Source organism: Diabrotica undecimpunctata, chromosome 4 (assembly GCF_040954645.1).
Source record: "Diabrotica undecimpunctata isolate CICGRU chromosome 4, icDiaUnde3, whole genome shotgun sequence".
Lineage (NCBI taxonomy): Eukaryota > Metazoa > Arthropoda > Insecta > Coleoptera > Chrysomelidae > Diabrotica > Diabrotica undecimpunctata.
In genome coordinates, this window is record NC_092806.1 from 131,528,292 (window position 1) to 131,546,348 (window position 18,057).

At 31.6% G+C, this 18,057-nt stretch overlaps 2 protein-coding genes across 3 annotated transcripts; both read left to right on the forward strand.

Annotated features, from left to right (window-relative positions):
• The first annotated feature begins 99 nt into the window (after positions 1–99).
• LOC140440048 (uncharacterized) lies at positions 100–5,769 on the forward strand. Its single transcript, XM_072530294.1, has 2 exons — positions 100–463; positions 2,161–5,769. The coding sequence occupies exons 1-2, from the start codon at positions 232–234 to the stop codon at positions 3,834–3,836; spliced, it is 1,908 nt and encodes a 635-aa protein (XP_072386395.1). The 5' UTR covers positions 100–231; the 3' UTR covers positions 3,837–5,769.
• A 259-nt stretch (positions 5,770–6,028) lies between these two features.
• On the forward strand, positions 6,029–17,860 carry LOC140440049 (uncharacterized). Of its 2 annotated transcripts, none has more exons than XM_072530296.1 (2): positions 6,029–10,982; positions 11,979–12,080. In XM_072530296.1, exons 1-2 carry the CDS (start codon positions 10,751–10,753, stop codon positions 12,035–12,037), a joined length of 291 nt encoding a protein of 96 aa, XP_072386397.1. In that variant the 5' UTR covers positions 6,029–10,750; the 3' UTR covers positions 12,038–12,080. The 2 variants fall into 2 exon arrangements, with proteins under 2 accessions (XP_072386397.1, XP_072386396.1); XM_072530295.1 differs by lacking the exon at positions 11,979–12,080 and adding an exon at positions 16,692–17,860 and having other exon boundaries at positions 10,621–10,982.
• The last annotated feature ends 197 nt before the right edge of the window (positions 17,861–18,057 follow it).

Below are 18,057 nucleotides of genomic sequence, written 5' to 3' on the forward strand. Positions count from 1 at the left end.
AAAAACATGGCGAATGATGAAAAGTTTTTTTTGAAGCATACAACATATACATTACAAAAACATGGCAAAACTGTCAAACCGAATATTGTTGTTCCAGGATTGACATTTGCGACTATCTTCAGTTTATACTTTCCTCATTTCATTTTTTCATTATTAATTAATCTGATTTTGCTTTTTGGATGTAAACACAAAACTACAATTGTTTGTTAATAAAATCTCAAATTTAATAATATGGAAATAAAACAAGAAGTTAGTGAGAAAACTTGTAAAATAGAAATAGATAATGACACTTGTGTTGGTCCTTTGGATGTCTTCAAAATTGAAATTAAGGAAGAACCCAAGACAGAAACTACTTACCAAGCATTTGATTATTTAGACTTAAATGAAATCACTGTAAACACTGAAGTAGAAAGTAAAGATAAATTTATACTATTTGAAGAAAAGCAAACAACAATTGAAGAATGTAAGTAAATACACTGATTAATACAGTAACATAACAAATTAATATTGTATGTTGAGGAAGTTTGTTTTTCAATGAAAGGTTAAAGAATACCAATACATATACAATAATTACTTATAGTAGATTTTAAATGTTTAATGAATTATAGAGATTGGATATGCTGTTTATGTTATACAGGGTATCACAAAAAGAAGTCATAGATTATACCATGATTTTTAGGTATGGAAATATAAAGTCGATTTAGCTTTTACCTACAGCCAAAAGTCCAGTAAAGTAAAATTAAATCATTTGCTTTTCAAGTGATTGGAATTAAATTTTAAAGCCACTGTTGAGGTATACTCATCATCACTTAATTACTTATCAGTCTTCATTTATGGTTTTACCTTTATGCTTATACTGTTTCATATTTGAGTGTTTGAACCATTATTATTGTGAAATATTTTAATTGAGTTTTGATATTGTGTGTTTATAATTTGGGATTCTTATTTTTATTGTTAAAAAAGATAGTAAGATATAAATTTAATACATTTTCATGTATACAAATATCATATTTCAGACATTGTGGAAAGTTTTAGAATTAGTTAAAGTTCCTGATTCAAAATTAGAATATTGAACTCAACAGATGTTTAACATAAAGTGTATTAATAATACAAACTGATCCAACATAATAAAACAAAGGTTGGAATATTTATGGTTGAAATTTTATTGTTATTTATAGAATAGTATTTATAAACGGAATATCTTCTGTGTCAACTTCCTCTATATCAATATCAACAACATCCATTTGCTAACCATAACTATATAAAAACAGCCTGTAGCATAAATTCGTTAAGTTATTAAAACTTATGCTGTGATATCAAGCCAATGGTACCTAAAACAAAAAGATTTTTACTGTTACTATACATATAAAAAAAATTTACTAAATATGTTTCAATGAAAGGAAGGTAATGTATACTTGCTGAAGATTTGTATGTCGTAAAGCAGGACCCACCTATTGTATGAATTGTCTCACTGTATTTTTATGGAAACGAAATCTTAACAAAAATTCATTATCATCAAATTCTTCCATATAATTTTCTCGTTCTTGTATATAGGTTCGGCCGTTATTTAAAAAGTATGTTATTCTTTCATTATCATCAAAATGTTCCTTAAATTCGTTAAGGTCTATTTTGTTGATATAAAATGTAGATTTTGCCAAAAATAAATTAAAATAATAGTTCAAACACTGACACGCAAAACAAAACGAAAATATAATATTTTATTTTATAAATTTAAGGTTAGAATGTCTTGATTATCTGTAAACGGCTGTTAATTATACTACTTTTGTCTGATTAAAGTTAACTGGCTAACAAAATTGGTCTAATCGGGGTTTAATCAGAACTGAAAGTATCGGCCCTAAGGAACATTTTAAAGATGATAAACTCACCTTCAAAAATACTTTACGCTGATATTATAGAATCTCCAACGTTTTAGCTCAAAACCACAACCAGGGATAAAATAACTTCACCGTAATGAGGGTAGGCAAATATGTTATAGGCAACCAACATTCCATTTATATCGTGCCAGAACAGGACAATACACGAATTTTAAAGCAACGGGTATTCCCCCACTGAACCCTATATATACTACTATTATATTCCTTTATTTCTGCAATATTTTTTCTGTTCCAGTAAAATGTTTATAGTTGGTTTGTATTTTAGGTTGCCCTCAGGAGGAAAACAAAATGAAAATTATGGAAATGTTACTTTCGTCTCGTAAAGGAACATATACTTGTCAACATGCTGAAGGAAAATTATTAAATAAAAATATGAAAGTTCGGACTGGACAGAGACCTTCCAAATGTGAAATTTGTTTTAAACAGTTTAGTGATGCAAGTGGTTTGAAAAAACATTTGAAGGTGCACACTGGAGAAAAACCTTATAAGTGTGAAATTTGTTTAAAGCATTTTATTACTATGCATGATTTGAAAGTACATTTGAGAGAACACACTGATGATTTGAAAGTACATTTGAGAATACACACTGGAGAAAAACCATACAATTGTGAAATTTGTTTTAAACAATTTAGTGAAGCAGGTGGTTTAAAAAAACATTTAATGCTGCACACTGGAGAAAAGCCGTACAAGTGTGAAATTTGTTTTAAGCAGTTTTCCAGAACAAGTTATTTGAAAAAACATTTGAAGTGGCATGCTGGAGAAAAGCCTCATAAGTGTGAAACTTGTTTAAAACAGTTTATTACTACAAGTGATTTAAAAAGACATTTGAGAATACATACTGGAGAAAAACTTCACAAGTGTGAAATTTGTTTTAAACAGTTTAGTGTAGCAAGTAGTTTTAAAACACATTTAAGAGTGCACACTGGAGAAAAACCATATAAGTGTGAAATTTGTTTAAAACAGTTTATTACTAAAGGTGATTTAAAAAAACATTTGAGAATACATACTGGAGAAAAACTTCACAAGTGTAAAATTTGTTTTAAACAGTTTAGTCAAGCAAGTAATTTGAAAACACATTTGAGAATACATACTGGAGAAAAACTTCACAAGTGTGAAATTTGTTTTAAAGAGTTTAGTGAAACAAAGAGTTTGAAAACACATTTGAGAGTACACACTGGAGAAAAACCATATAAGTGTGAAATTTGTTTAAAGCAGTACACTAGTTCAAGTGTTTTAAAAAGACATTTAGAAACACATACTGGAGAAAAACTTCACAAGTGTGAAATTTGTTTTAAACAGTGTCGTGAAGCAGGTAGTTTGAAAACACATTTGAGGGTGCACACTGGGGAAAAACCATACAATTGTGAAATTTGTTTAAAGCAGTTTATTAATATGAGTGCTTTGAAAATTCACCTGAGAATACACACTGGAGAAAAGCCTCATAAGTGTGAAACTTGTTTAAAACAGTTTATTACTACAAGTGATTTAAAAAGACATTTGAGAAGACACACAGGAGAAAAACCATTCAAATGTGAAATTTGTTTTAAACAGTTTCGTGAAGCAGGTAGTTTGAAAACACATTTGAGAGTGCACACTGGAGAAAAACCATACAAGTGTGAAATTTGTTTTAAACAATTTAGTGAAGCAGGTGGTTTAAAAAAACATTTAATGGTGCACACTGGAGAAAAGCCTCATAAGTGTGAAACTTGTTTAAAACAGTTTATTACTACAAGTAATTTAAAAAAACATTTGAGAATACATACTGGAGAAAAACTTCACAAGTGTAAAATTTGTTTTAAACAGTTTAGTCAAGCAAGTAATTTGAAAACACATTTGAGAAGACACACAGGAGAAAAACCATTCAAATGTGAAATTTGTTTTAAACAGTTTAGTGAAGCAAGTAGTTTGAAAAAACATTTGAGAGTGCACACTGGAGAATAACCATATAAGTGTGAAAGTTGTTTAAAGTAGTGTGTTAATATAAGTACTCTAAAAATACATTTATGAACATGCACTGGAGAAAAACACATACTGGAGAAAACCTTCACAAGTGTGAAACTTGTTTAAAGCCGTTTATTACTGCAAGTGATTTAAGAGTACACACTGGAGAAAAACCATGCAAGTGTGTAATTTGTTTAAAGCAGTGTATTACTACAAGTGATTTGAAAAGACATTTGGGAACACATACTGGAGAAAAACCCTACAAGTGTGAAATTTGTTCAAAACAGTTTAGTGATGCAAGTAATTTGAGAGCAGTTTATTACTGCAAGTGATTAAAAAGAAACACGTGAGCATGAGCTGGGGGAAAATTTCACAAGTTTGAAATTTGTTTAAAACAGTTTATTACTAAAAGTAATTTGAAAACATGTGAGAGTGCACACTGAACATTTATCAGGTCAAGTAAATATGGATGTTGGTGTGGTATTATATAAATTAGAATTTACTCTTCACAGTGTTTGTGGCACATGAATTCTAGAATTTTCAATCTCATAAGCAGTCATAGTAGCAGTTGTAATATGTAATACAGTAAAACCTCCCTTAACCGAAACATCGTTTAACCGAAACGGCTGACAGTTTCAATAATTTCGTCAATAAAAAGTAAATGTTTGTCGCAAAACGTAAACAATTCCGTTAATTTCACTCACCAATTGATGTCTATATGTGTTGGGAAATCACAAAAACCAAGAGCTCTAAAAGATATTTTCGAAAAGGCATTTTAAGGTATAGAAGCCAAAAAAGTTCATGGATATCGACCACTTTATTTTTAGAATGGTTTGAAAATGAATTCGTCTCAAGTGTAAAATCCTTTTTAAAATAAAAAAAACCTTCTCATCAAAGCATTGTTGCTTGTTGACAATGCGCCCTCACCCTCAAAATCTACAAAATGGTGACAATTGTCAGATTTTTGCCACCGAATGTCACAAGCTTAATCCAGCCGTTAGACAAGGGAGTCATAGAGACATTATAGAGAAGCATTCTTAAGACATCTGTTATTACAGGAGACGAATTAATCCAAAAGTGTTCCCGAAATTCTCAAATCTTTAACAATAAAACATTTTTATTGGTGAGCTGAGTCGTGGGCCAAGATCAAATCTTCAACTTTGGAAAAATGCTGGAACAAAACTTTTTGATAAGATTTTGATTGACGATCCTGAAGAAGAAAATGGTAAGAAAACGACAGAAGAAATTAAACCTTTCATTAAAAATTTGCCGGGACATGACGAAATTAACTAAGAAGAGATACGTGACTGGTTAGCAGCTGATGACTCAGAACGTGTCGACCAGGACATCATTGATATGGTTCTTTATCAAGACAACCTGAGCATATCAAATGACGAAGATGACGACCCAAGAGGCAACAGGCAGCTTTAGAGGAAAGAATTTTATACAGTAGGCCTAATTAGTTAGGGACACGACTAGATTCTTAATTTTTGTTGTCATTACATAAAGTTTTGTCCTTTTCAGATTGCTTTACGTTTCGTCGAACAATCGAATAAGGCAAACTCATGACGTTCTGCAAATTAACGATGGAGGGAGAGAGAAACATCGTTGTCAAACGAAAACGCAAAAGAAAAAAGCAGATTTCTTTAAAAAAGCATGTTAAACTTGTTCATTTTCCTTAATTTTATTACTTTATTTTGGATTTACTTATTAGAAAACATTACGAAATCAACTCATAGTATTTTTTAATACCAATACTTTGATCAAGCATATTATAAAAAACAATGTTATTTTTAACCGAAATTCTTGTTATCCGAAACGGCCTACCCCCCCAATTATTTCGGTTAATGGAGGTTTTACTGTATAATATAAATTTAAAATAATGATAAATATATAAACTATTGTAAATTGGTTTATTTTAAAATAAATAATAGTTTTTTTAATTTTGTCTATATGGTGAATAATATATATACATATAATATGTATATATAAATAGATTTTTTTTTCAAAATTAATAATTGAACACTGATATAAAGATCACTTTTTGCACATGATATTATCTTAGATATTTTTTAGTAGATCGATATAGTGTTTCAGTAAATTAGTAAATTGAACTTGAAATCAGTAGACCTGGTGTTACGTCTCTCCACACATATTATTTTTTTTATTAATTAATTTTTATTATTTTATTTTATATTTAATTCCCACTTAACGTGTGTGTATGTCTTCTGTGTATGGACGTAAAATAATACGGTCCTGTACGCACCGTACCTATGAGACTTAAGGGAGGCGAAGCTATTTCGGACTACACGCATCTCAGTCTTGTATCGATCAGCGCGATAAACACTCCAGTTTTTTGTGTAAAATCAAGCACGCAACTTTAAGAAGACTCTGCCCTCCTGAGTTTCCCAGTGCACTGTGGAAGAAGCTGTGGGAATTATTTACGGAAAGCCTATGTTCAAAAATGCGGTGGACTCAAAATGCTAATGATGATGATACAAGCTATACGCTCCCGAGAAAGCTGAACTGATTTCACTTAAATTTCATTCCTTGTCTTACTCTATTTTTTATTTTTATTATTTCCCTCTAGGAAACGTATGTGTTTCTCCGTCGTACTTGTAGTTTTCTCTATTACTTGTTTTAGCGTATGTATATCTATCGTGGATCTTCCTTTTCTGAAACCGTACTGATAATCTCATATGCTTTGTTCTGTGTACATTTTTAGTCTGTCTAATTATACCAGCCATACTTTATGTTCAATCAATCAGTTTATAACGTTCTACGCCGTTTTCTGATTTCCAGTCTCCATTTATCCCAGTCGTTCCAAAGGTTTTCTTCAACTCCCCTCTCCCTTAAGTCTTTATCGATTCCTTCTCTCCAACTTAATCTTGATCTAAATTGCTTTCTTCTTCCATGCGGTGTCCAGTTCAATACTTTATTTGGTATTCTGTGTTCATCCATTCTTTGGACGTGTCCATACCATCAGTTGATTTATTCTGATGTCATCTGTTATATTGTGCTTAATACCCATAATTTCTCGTATTCGTTCGTTTCTAACCCTGTCTAATCTTGATTTTCCAGCTGCTCTTCCCCAGAAGGCCATTTCTGTTGCTTCTAATGCTTTTAAGTTTTTTCCTTTCAGTGGCCATACCTCACTTCCATATGTAACAATGCGTTTTATAATGCTGTTATAGATTTTGTGTTTGTTTTCTTTGGAGATTGTTTATTCCACAGTACACTGTTTAATTGCATAATGGCTTGTCTTCCCTGGTTTATTTCCCTTCTATGTTTATTTTCTTCGTCTAATTTGCCACGTTGATTATTTGAATGCCTAAATATTTGTATTTTTGACACTGATTTATTTCTCGCTGTATAAAAGATTAGATTTTGTTGAATTCCCCCAATACACATGTATTCAGTTTTCATGATATTTACTTCTAGCTCTCATAGTTCGTATTCTTCGATAAGTTTACGGGTCATATATTCGAGGTCTTCATAGTCTTGGGCCATCACTATCTGGTCGTCTGCAAAACTCAATGTGTAAAATATTGCGTCGTTTAGAGGAATTCCCATGTTTCTGCATTTTATTTACACGTCTTCATTGCTTGCTCCGAGTAGATCTTAAACAAAGTAGGAGACACGCAGCATCCTTGTTTGAGTCCTTTGCTGATAGTGAAACCCTTGGATACCACCTGACCTTTCTTTATTTTACTTGTGTTGTTCTTGTAGAGGTCTTGAACAGCCTTGATTAAGGTTATACTAATATTTGTTTTCTCGAGAGCTTTCCAGAGTTTTTGTTGTGGCCCACTATCATAAGCTTTTTTAAGGTCCCCGTAGAGAAGATGTATTTCATATCACATAATTCATATTTCATTCTCTTTTTGATCAGTTTCCCGTAATCTCTCGAGATGGTGTTAAGGACTGCGATTACTCTACACATACATCTTTACTTCCCTTCTTATGTATTGTGATGGAGAACGATGTTCTCCATTCCACCGGTATACTATTTCTCCGTTAATACATTTTTGGTCAAGGCTAGCTAGCTGCTTATATAATTTGCTTGTACCGTACTTGAGTGGGTGGTATATTGCCAGGGCCTGGTAATTTTCTATTCTTTAATGCTTGGCATACTCGTGCTACTTCGTAATCGTAATTGGGGAAGCTATTGTATGTACTTGCACCTCTGATTGTGTTTGAAGTGTTCGCAAATATTCTGCCCTTTATTCCACCAGTAGATTTGCGAAGTGTTTGTCCCATTTATCTAGTCTGATCGGTAAGATGATTACTTTGTTACATTCAGTAAATTAATTGCTCGGTAGTTTTTACATATTCTTTGGTCTCCTTATTCTGGAATCTTCACTATATTTACCTTCTTTCATTCTTCGGGCATTACTCCAAATATTCTGTATTAGTTCATAAATCTTTCTGTATAGTGCTCCCTCTTCGTATTTTATAAGCTCTGCACATATTCCGTAGTCTCTCGTTTTTTAGTTTGCATATTTCACCTTTCACTTCTGTATAGGTCAATTCTTTTCTTCATCTTGTTCTGTGTTCGTTATTATTTCTCTTTCTTCTTCTCTATCCGTTTCTTGATATATTTCTTCGAAATACTTGTGCCATTTTACTGCTTCTACAACTACATTAGCTGTCCGTTTTCAGCTACCTAGTCCACTTACATTTAACAAGTTTTAATCTTAGTTTGATATCGATATGTCTATATAGCAGAATAGACGACGAATCTTGAAGAAGCTATCTCTAGCCTGAGCAATTCTGACTCTAATTTCTTGTTTTAGGTCAAGCTTGTAGTTAATTCAGCAGCCAAGGTATTTGGAACTGTTTACTGGTTCTAATTATCATTATAGGTAAAGGAAGATTCTGTCTCTTTTGCCATTATCTTGTTTTTTTCTCTCGTTAATCTTAGGTCATAAGATATACAGATAACGCAGTAGTTATGTGTTCAAACACATAATAGGACTTTTCACAACAACGAAATAAAAAAAGTATGATATTGTGGAATAAGGATGTTCAAATAGTAGTTAAAAGAAAGAAATGCATGGAAAACATATGTGGAAACAAAAAATGAACATGATATTATATTAAATCGTTGCCCTCGAAGAGGTCAAAAAGAATATCTAGAAGAATTTGGAAGATCATTTATTTAGCAAAATTAGTAGAATATCCTCACGTATCAAAAATGCCGCAGAAAACATCGGACTTCTGATTAACATCCAGAAAACTAAATATATGCCGGCCATATCAAGAATTCAACAAAATAACTTAGAGGTGCAACACGAAACGATAGAAGTGGTAGAAGAATTCTGCTACTTAGGATCACTGGTAGACTACAAAAATAACACAACATCCAACGAGATAAAAAAAGAATATGCGTGGCTAACCGCTGTTATTTTGGCCTGGGCCCTCAACTAAGAGCGAGAAGTATTTCAATAGCAACAAAGTGCAAACTTTATAAAACAATAATACGCCCAGTGTTCACATACGGATCGGAAACATGGGCAATGACGACCATAGATGAAGAGTTACTGCGAGTCTTTGAAGGAAAAGTATTGAGGACCATATATGGCGGAGTAAACGAACAGGGTCTGTGGAGAAGGCGATATAACTTTGAACTCTATAGACTTTTTGGTGATGCAGATATTGTGAAGACCATCAAAATAAACCGCCTAAGGTGGGTGGGCCACGTTATGCGGATGGATGAGAGTGATCCCACTAAAATAACTATGCTAAACAGGCCGGTCGGAAGAACAAGAAGGGGGCGACCTAAACTCAGATATCTGGACGATGTACAGGAAGATCTGAGGGAGATTGGAGTGAGGGGCTGGAGAAGACAGACACTCGATAGGGAAGGATGGAAGAATGTTTTGAAGCAGGCCATGGCTCACGAAGGGCTGTAGCGCCAACTGACGATGAGTAGAATATCCTGAAATAAAATGAAATATTTCAGCGAAAAAATGAAAAGAAATACGAGGATTAAAAGACGAAATGATAACAATATGACAGAAACACTGAAAATAGATTTAAACTAATAGATGATATAAAAGCGAGAGAGGGGACAAAATCTCACCAACAAAGATGAAGAAATAAATATAGAAAGGAAGGAGAAGAATGGTTGCTCAGCCATGAGTCTCTATAGAAACGGCACTGCACCATCTCTTACAGAGGGTGGAGTACGTTCTGGAAAACCAAGAGGTGATGTTGGGTGCATTTTTTGATATGGAAGGAGCATTCAACAACAACTACGAAGCAATCACAAGGGCGATTCGTCTAAAAGAAATAGACGAAAAAAGCTGCATAGGGATACACGGCATGTTGAGTAATTGTGTGATATACACAACGTTACTGAGGGATACAATGCCATCACGAACATGTGGGAGTTTTATCTTCTCTATTGTAGATCGGGTCATTAAGATTTTGATAGCTAGACTCAGCAACGACAGTCACCATGTTCTGGAATATGCGGAAGACCTCTTGATCTTCTCATTCTGACTTAACAACTCCGTGGGTCCTAGCCTCCTCAAGAATTTCTTTCCAGTCGTCCCTATCCATCGTCTTTGTCTGCCAAGCACGTATTCCCATATTTCACATGTCTTTATCGATTACGTAATTTTTATGCGTAAAAAATGTTGGTATATAACCAATTAACTAAAAAATATTTCTTTATAAATTTATACACAAGTACAAGTACATCCATTATACGTCATTGTTAAATCTGACTGTACGAAAAACATGGTGGATGATGAAAAGTCCTTTTTGAAGCATTTAACATAGGCATAAAAATATGACAACATTGCAAAACCGAAATATGTTATTCCATGGTTGACATTTGCGGCTATACTCAGTTTGTTTTGTACTTTATAAATCTGCAATAATTGTTACATAAAATCAAATTTAATAATATGGAAATAAAACAAGAAGTTACTGAGACAACTGGTAAATTAGAAATAGATAATGACACGTGTGTTGGTTCTTTGGATGCCTTCAAAATTGAAATTAAGGAAGAACCCAAGACAGAAACTGCTTACCAAGCATTTGATTATGTAGACTTAAATGAATTGACTGTAAACACTGAAGTAGAATGTGAAGATAAATTTATATCATTTGAAGAAAAGCAAACAACAAATGAAGAAAGTAAGTAAATATCACTATATGTTATAAAGAATATTTTGTGATACCTAAGAATAACTTTTACAGTGTATCACAAAAAGGAGGGTCATAGATTATACCACGATTTTTAAGGATGAAAATCAGTTGATTTGTCCTCACTTATCATCATCATTCTTGCTTTACAACCCTAGGTGGGTCCTAGCCTCCTCAAGAATTTCTCTCCAGTTGTTCCTATCCATCACCTTTCTCTGCCAAGCACATATTCCCATATTTCTCATGTCTTCATCAATGTTATCAAGGAACCTTGTTCTTGACCTCACTTTACCTAAAGGTAAAAGTCCACTCAGAAAAAGTTAGGAGGTAACTTTTTTACAGCATAACATTGGATTAAAAATGGGACAAAAGAATGAACATTTTTTGTGTCTGTTAGTGTTTTTTTATAAACAAACAATAATTTAGATTTTTATAAATTTTAAGAAAAAATATATTCACTACTTTGGCCATGGCATGCTAACATAATGTAATATACATTTTCATAAAAAAGTTTTAAACTGTTTTGGAGCAACATTAAAAAAGTTTTATTTAGTACTTTTAACACCCTGTAACTTTCTCTAAGTGCTCTTTAGTATATAGATAAGTTAAGCAAAATTAACTTATTTTCACCTGTGGTATAATTTATGACCAATCTTTTTGTGACACTGTGTGTATTGTCTATTAATTTAGACATCACTTGCTTATTAATGCAACTAAAATCTTAAATAAAATTGTAATGTTATTATTAGCATTCTGTGATTTTTGGATATAAATTATTTGATAATTAAGAATTTTTTGAAGAATTTCTTGTTGTTTAATTGGTTTTATGTAGGGATACTTTATTTTTGTTTATTTAAAAATGCAGTAGGTACATTATTAGGATGTTGATAAATTGAAACTATAATGTTTGGTGGTTTTGTGGCTACTTGTAAAACTAAAAACGAACGAACTGAGGAAAACATTTTTTATTAATAAGCTTGTTTGCAGGAGAAACAAACTTACAGTCCCTGGTCAAATTATTAGATACACTGCAAGATTTCATGTAAAATATTATTAACTAAGTGACATTAAACGTTTTATTATTTTAAATTGATTTGTTTTTTATTTTTATAATATCCAATCAATTACTGATTTATTTGACATAAATAAAACAGCATTCGTTTAGAAAAGCAGCTGTTTATTAAGCTTTAAAGAAAAGTACAATTAATGCTAGTAAAAGTCAGTATTTAGTTGAGCCACCTCCAGCCGCTAACAAAGCTTTAATTCTACATGTCATGCTATCAATGCAAGACTGTAGTCTCTCCTTCATTTGAGGATGATGATTTCACACATAAATAATCTTTTCTAAGCGCTGGGTTTTGTTGGTAATCACATCTTTAGCCACTTCTCTTTTCATCACACATTTTCAGTTGGGTTCATATTAGGGCTATTACCCAGCCAATTCAACAGAGGGATATTTTTTCTGCCAAAAAAGCTAACAGACAGAACAGTGTGACAGGGAGCTCTATCTTGCATGAAAGTGAATGGTTCCCCATTTGGAAATCATTCTCTGAGCTGTGGAATCAATAGATTTTGTAATATTTCTTTGTACTGATCGTGCCTCATTATTCCTTTGAAGACATACAGATGTCTAGTGCCCTTGCCACTGATGACTGACCAAATCATCACTTTGGTGGGATGTTTAACCATCAGAATCACACAATCAGGATGAAACTTTTCTCCATGACAACTACACATACTGAGCTTTATTCTCCTAAATTTCGAAAATGCAAAAATAGGAAAAATATATAAACTTCCATGTTTATTTGCTTTATTTAACTAAAAATAATAATCTATCAAATTTTGATTAAATTGCTGTATCTTACTGATCTCCAGAAGTACACATCTTTGTCTTGCCATTGTTTGGCCCATTTCAGGCACTTTTCTTTAATTGCAGCTGTTAATTTGGGCTTCCTGGCTGGATGACAGGCTTTTAAATCTAATTCTTTTAATTTTCTTTGAAAAGTGTTCTCAGAAACATTTACGCTAGCATCCTGAAGTTGTGATTTTATTACCTTTGTAATAGCAAATCTGTTTTCTAGACAAATTTTCTTTAAATGTCCCTCTGACTGTGGAGTGAAAATTGGTTTTCTATCTTTCTTTTCTTCATCTTTTTTTTTTCTTTTCAGGCTTAATTCCTCCCTTGACTAAATTTTCTTTTTTTTGCGTCATACACTAGCTACAGAAAATTCCAATCTTAAACTAGAATAGTTTATACTACTCTTAAAAGAGTAGTACAAACTTAAACAAACAATCACAGTCCATAGAACCACAGGACACATCTGTATTTAACTTGATTCCGATTACTACTGACAGTAGTATCAATTGGGTGTTGCCAACTGTTATTAACCCGTAAGGAATAAGATCTAATGGAAGAATAAACTTAGGAAGGTCAATTTATGCTTTAGCTTTATTACTATATTCCTTTACTACTATGTATATATATATGTATATACATATATTTAAATATACGTATATATATATACATATATATATATATATATATAGATATATATATAGATATATATATATATATATATATATATATATATATAGATATATATAGATATATATATATATATATATATATATATATATATATATATATATATATATATATATATATATATATATATATATATATATATATATATATCGTCGCTTGGATGCAGAAGTAGCCTATGTCCATTTTTGCCTAATTTGATATTTTAGGTCCATTTGAAAGTAAAAGCATCATTACATTGGATGCAGAAGTATTGTATATCCATCTTTACAACTAACGCTCATATCGATCAAAACTTGAACTAGCCTATGTTCCGTACCGTTGTCAGTTTTCATGCAGAATCAGTCTATGTAAGAGCGCCGCAGCAAACCGATCGTATCTCCGTCGCTTAGCCGGACATAGACTAGTTCTGCATAAATTTACGTATATATATTGAGGACATAAACTTATTCGCGATTTAAGATAGCTCAATAAGAATTTAAATTATGTTTAATCAAAAATCATTGGAGCTGAACTCACGAAGTACAAAAATACTTCAGTTGCTTGAAGTGAAGAAGAACCAGTGTGCAGGTAAGACAAAAATTTATTGTTCATGTGATTTTCTATTTCCTATTTTTATTTTATTATGTCAAATAGTAGCTGTTTATTCAGTGGCACTGTTAATATCAACCAAATATTAGGGTAAAGTCACTCATTATTATATACTACCCTAGACAAATGTCATATTGGATTTGGCTATAATATTTTATTTAAATGGCCTTTTTGAATAAATTATTTTTTGATTAGATTATATGCATGAAAGCGAATGTAGCGAAAAGATTCCTGAAGAAGAAAGGCAATCTATATTTGGTCGTTACTGGAATCTTGGAGACATCAACAGACAACAAGATTTCATTTCAAAATTAGTGCAAAGAAAAAATAAAGAAAGAACAAGAATTAGCCGAAAGAAGATAAATATTGCTGCAGAGAAAAATGAAGAATCGCCTTCTCTAAACCAACATAGTAGAAGAAAATTCACGTTTGATTATTATTTCATAAAGGACAACACCAAAGTACCTGTGTGTAAAATTTTCTATTTAAATACTTTTTGTATAAGTGCCCAGGTTGTTAAAACTGTACTTAATAAAACTTGTTCCATTGGTACGATTTCCGAAGACAGAAGTGGAAAGGCCTGCAAAAACTCCTTACTCAACGAATCTGTCAAAGAATCCGTTCGAGAACATATAAATTCCTTTCAGACAATTGAAAGTCACTATTGCAGAAAAACACAACACGTTTGTATTAACCTGCATCTCTTAATATATCCAGAATGTATTCTTTATGCAAGGAATACTGTTCCGATATGAACATTACTGAAGTAGCAACGGAAAGTATATACAGGGCTGTCTTTAATTCAGATTTTAATATGTCATTCTTTCAGCCAAAGAAAGATTTGTGCGATATTTGCCATGGATTCGAACAATCGTCTACTGAAGAGAAATTAGCAGCTGAAGAAATGTATCAACTGCACTTGAAAAACAAGAATTTAGCCAGAGAATTTAAGGATGCAGAAAAAAAAGAGCTGAGGAGAATCAACAGATTTGTTGCGTAGTTTTTGATTTACAACAAATACTTCAGGTACCAAAGTCGGAAGTTGGATTAGCGTATTATAAGCTAAAATTGTCAACTTATAACTTTACTATTTTCAATATGGGTAATAAAGAATGCAACTGTTATATGTGGTATGAAACCATAGGCAAGAGAGGCTCTTGTGAAATAGGTAGTTGCCTTTTGAATTTTATAAAGCGTAATATTGAACACGGTAGAAATGAGTTTTCATTTTTTTCTGACAATTGTGCCGGACAAAATAGAAATAAATACTTATTTTCATTATACAATTACATTTCTCAATTATATAAAGTAAAAATTTGTCATAGCTTTCTGGAACGAGGGCACACACAAAATGAGGGAGACAGTATTCATAGTGTGATTGAAAGAGCATCACGTAATATTCCAGTCTATTCTCCTCATCAATGGTACACAATTGTCAGAACTGCAAAGAGAAACAACCCGTATAACGTCGTTGAATTAGACCAAGAAAATATATTTGATCTAAAAGAACTTCTAGCAAAAACATCTATTAATTGGGACAAGGATGAATCTAATGAGAAAGTTTACTGGAACAAATTACGAATTCTACAAACCCGGACAGACTATCCAAATATGTGTTTTTTTAAATACAATTTTGAAGACATTGAATTTAAAAAAATTAATCTGGTCAAAAAGGGTAGAAAGACACTTCAAATTAATATAGAAGATATTGAACTGAAGCCAAACTATACGAGGCAAATTCGATTAACGAAAAAGAAATACGACCATTTGCAATTTCTTTGCCAGAAGAAAGTTATTTCATGTCAATATCATGATTTTTTTAAAAACCTACCTTATGATGAAAAACGAACAGGGGAAGATTCAGATATTGATGTTTAAATATTCATAATTGTTTAATTTTAGTTCCTAATTTTGAGTTAAATTTATTTGTTTTATTTTCTATTTTGTTCCATCTGTTTGATTTTTTAAGTAGTAATATTTTCTGTCTTTTTTTAACACGGCCCAGTTGTTAATAATTTCAGAAACTTATTTGTTAAACCTGAAAGCCGACAATATACGATTTATAAGTAAGTACACTGTGTGTGTTAAAATAATTTATACCTACTACATGATTGGATTATTGATATTATGGATTGATCAGAACTAGCCTAAGTACTTCCATGTAAGTATATTCTATGTCCAAATTTGGACATAGACTACATCAGTTGAGACTTTACTAGTCTATGTCCAGCTTTTTTTTAGAACGTGGCCTTTATCGTTAAAGCAATGAACTGTAGGGAAAGTAGCTTTTTAAACATTGTTATACAATTTTCTGATAAAAGAATTTTATAATATTTTGAGAAAAAAACAAAAAAATGCTCTCCTGTAAAATTAACATTTTGTGACTTAGGCTACTTCTGCATCCAAGCGACGATATATATATAGATATATATATATATATATATATATATATATATATATATATATATATATATATATTATTATTATTATTATTATTATTCTATTAATTTACTTCTGCAATAATTTTTCTGTTCCTGTAAAATGTTTATAGTTGGTTTGTATTTCAGGTTGTCCTCAGGAGGAGAAAATGAAAATTATGGAAACAATACTTTCATCTCATAAAGGAAAATATACAGGTCAACATGCTCAAGGAAAAATATTAAATAAAAATATGACAGTTGGGACTGGCCAAACACCTCATAAATGTGAAATTTGTTTCAAGCAGTTTTCAACACAACATTTAAAACAACAATACTTGTTGGTACATACTGGAGAAAAATCTTACAAGTGTAAAATTTGTTTTAAGCAGCTTACTACTAAAAGACATTTGATTACACATACTCGTGAGAAATTTCACAAGTGTGAAACTTGTTTAAAGCTGTTTATTACTAAATATGAGTTGAAAAGACATTTGAGATGGCACACTGGAGAAAAACCATATAAGTGTGAAACTTGTTTAAAGCAGTTTATTACTAAAAGTGATTTAAATGTACATTTGAGAGTACACACTGGAGAAAAACTGTACAAATGTGAAATTTGTTTAAAACAGTTTATCAGAGCAAGTATTTTGAAAATTCATTTGAGAGTACACACTGGAGAAAAACCTTATAAGTGTCAAATTTGTTTTAAGCAGTTTTCTCGAACAAGTCATGTTAAAACACATTTGATAAAACACACTGGAGAAAAACCATACAAGTGTGAAATTTGTTTAAAGCAGTACACTAGTTCAAGTGTTTTGAAAAGACATTTGAAAACACATACTGGAGAAAAACCTCACAAGTGTGAAATTTTTTTTAAACAGTTTAGTGATGCAAGTAGTTTGAAAACACATTTGAGAGTTCACACTGGAGAAAAACCGTACAAGTGTGAAATTTGTTTTAAACAATTTAGTGAAGCAAGTAATTTTAAAAAACATTTGAGAGTGCACACTGGAGGAAAACTGTACAAATGTGAAATTTGTCTAAAACAGTTTACTACATCAAGTAATTTAAAAATACATTTGAGTGTACCCACTTGAAAAAACACTTGAGAGTGTACACTAGAGAAAATCATACAAGTGTAAAATTTTATTTTATTTAGTTTTCTCACAAAAATATTTAAAAAAATACATTTGGGGGTGCACCGTAAATAAAAACACGTATGACAGTTGTTTTAAGCAGTTTTCTCAAGTATTTAATATGAAACTGCATATGATTTGAAACAGCATACAAGAACCTTAAATTAATTTTGCTCACCTCTCAATATTTGCAATTCACAATATACTTCATTCATATCACCTTTTGCATCTTCGACTATTGTTAGTAACCTATCTAATTGATCCTCACATCTTAATTTTATTGATGTTCTAAGCAACTTATTACTTCTCTGAAATAAGTCTGTGTCAACTTCATCTCCCTTTCTTCTTCTCTTACTATCGTCATCTCTATTTTAAGT

Coding starts and splice junctions, on each gene's coding strand:
- LOC140440048 (XM_072530294.1), top strand. CDS start 232: ATGGAAATAAAACAAGAAGTTAGTGAGAAAACTTGTAAAATAGAAATA. Junction 464..2,160: donor GCAAACAACAATTGAAGAAT/GTAAGTAAATAC, acceptor TTTGTATTTTAG/GTTGCCCTCAGGAGGAAAAC.
- LOC140440049 (XM_072530295.1), top strand. CDS start 10,751: ATGGAAATAAAACAAGAAGTTACTGAGACAACTGGTAAATTAGAAATA. Junction 10,983..16,691: donor GCAAACAACAAATGAAGAAA/GTAAGTAAATAT, acceptor TTTGTATTTCAG/GTTGTCCTCAGGAGGAGAAA.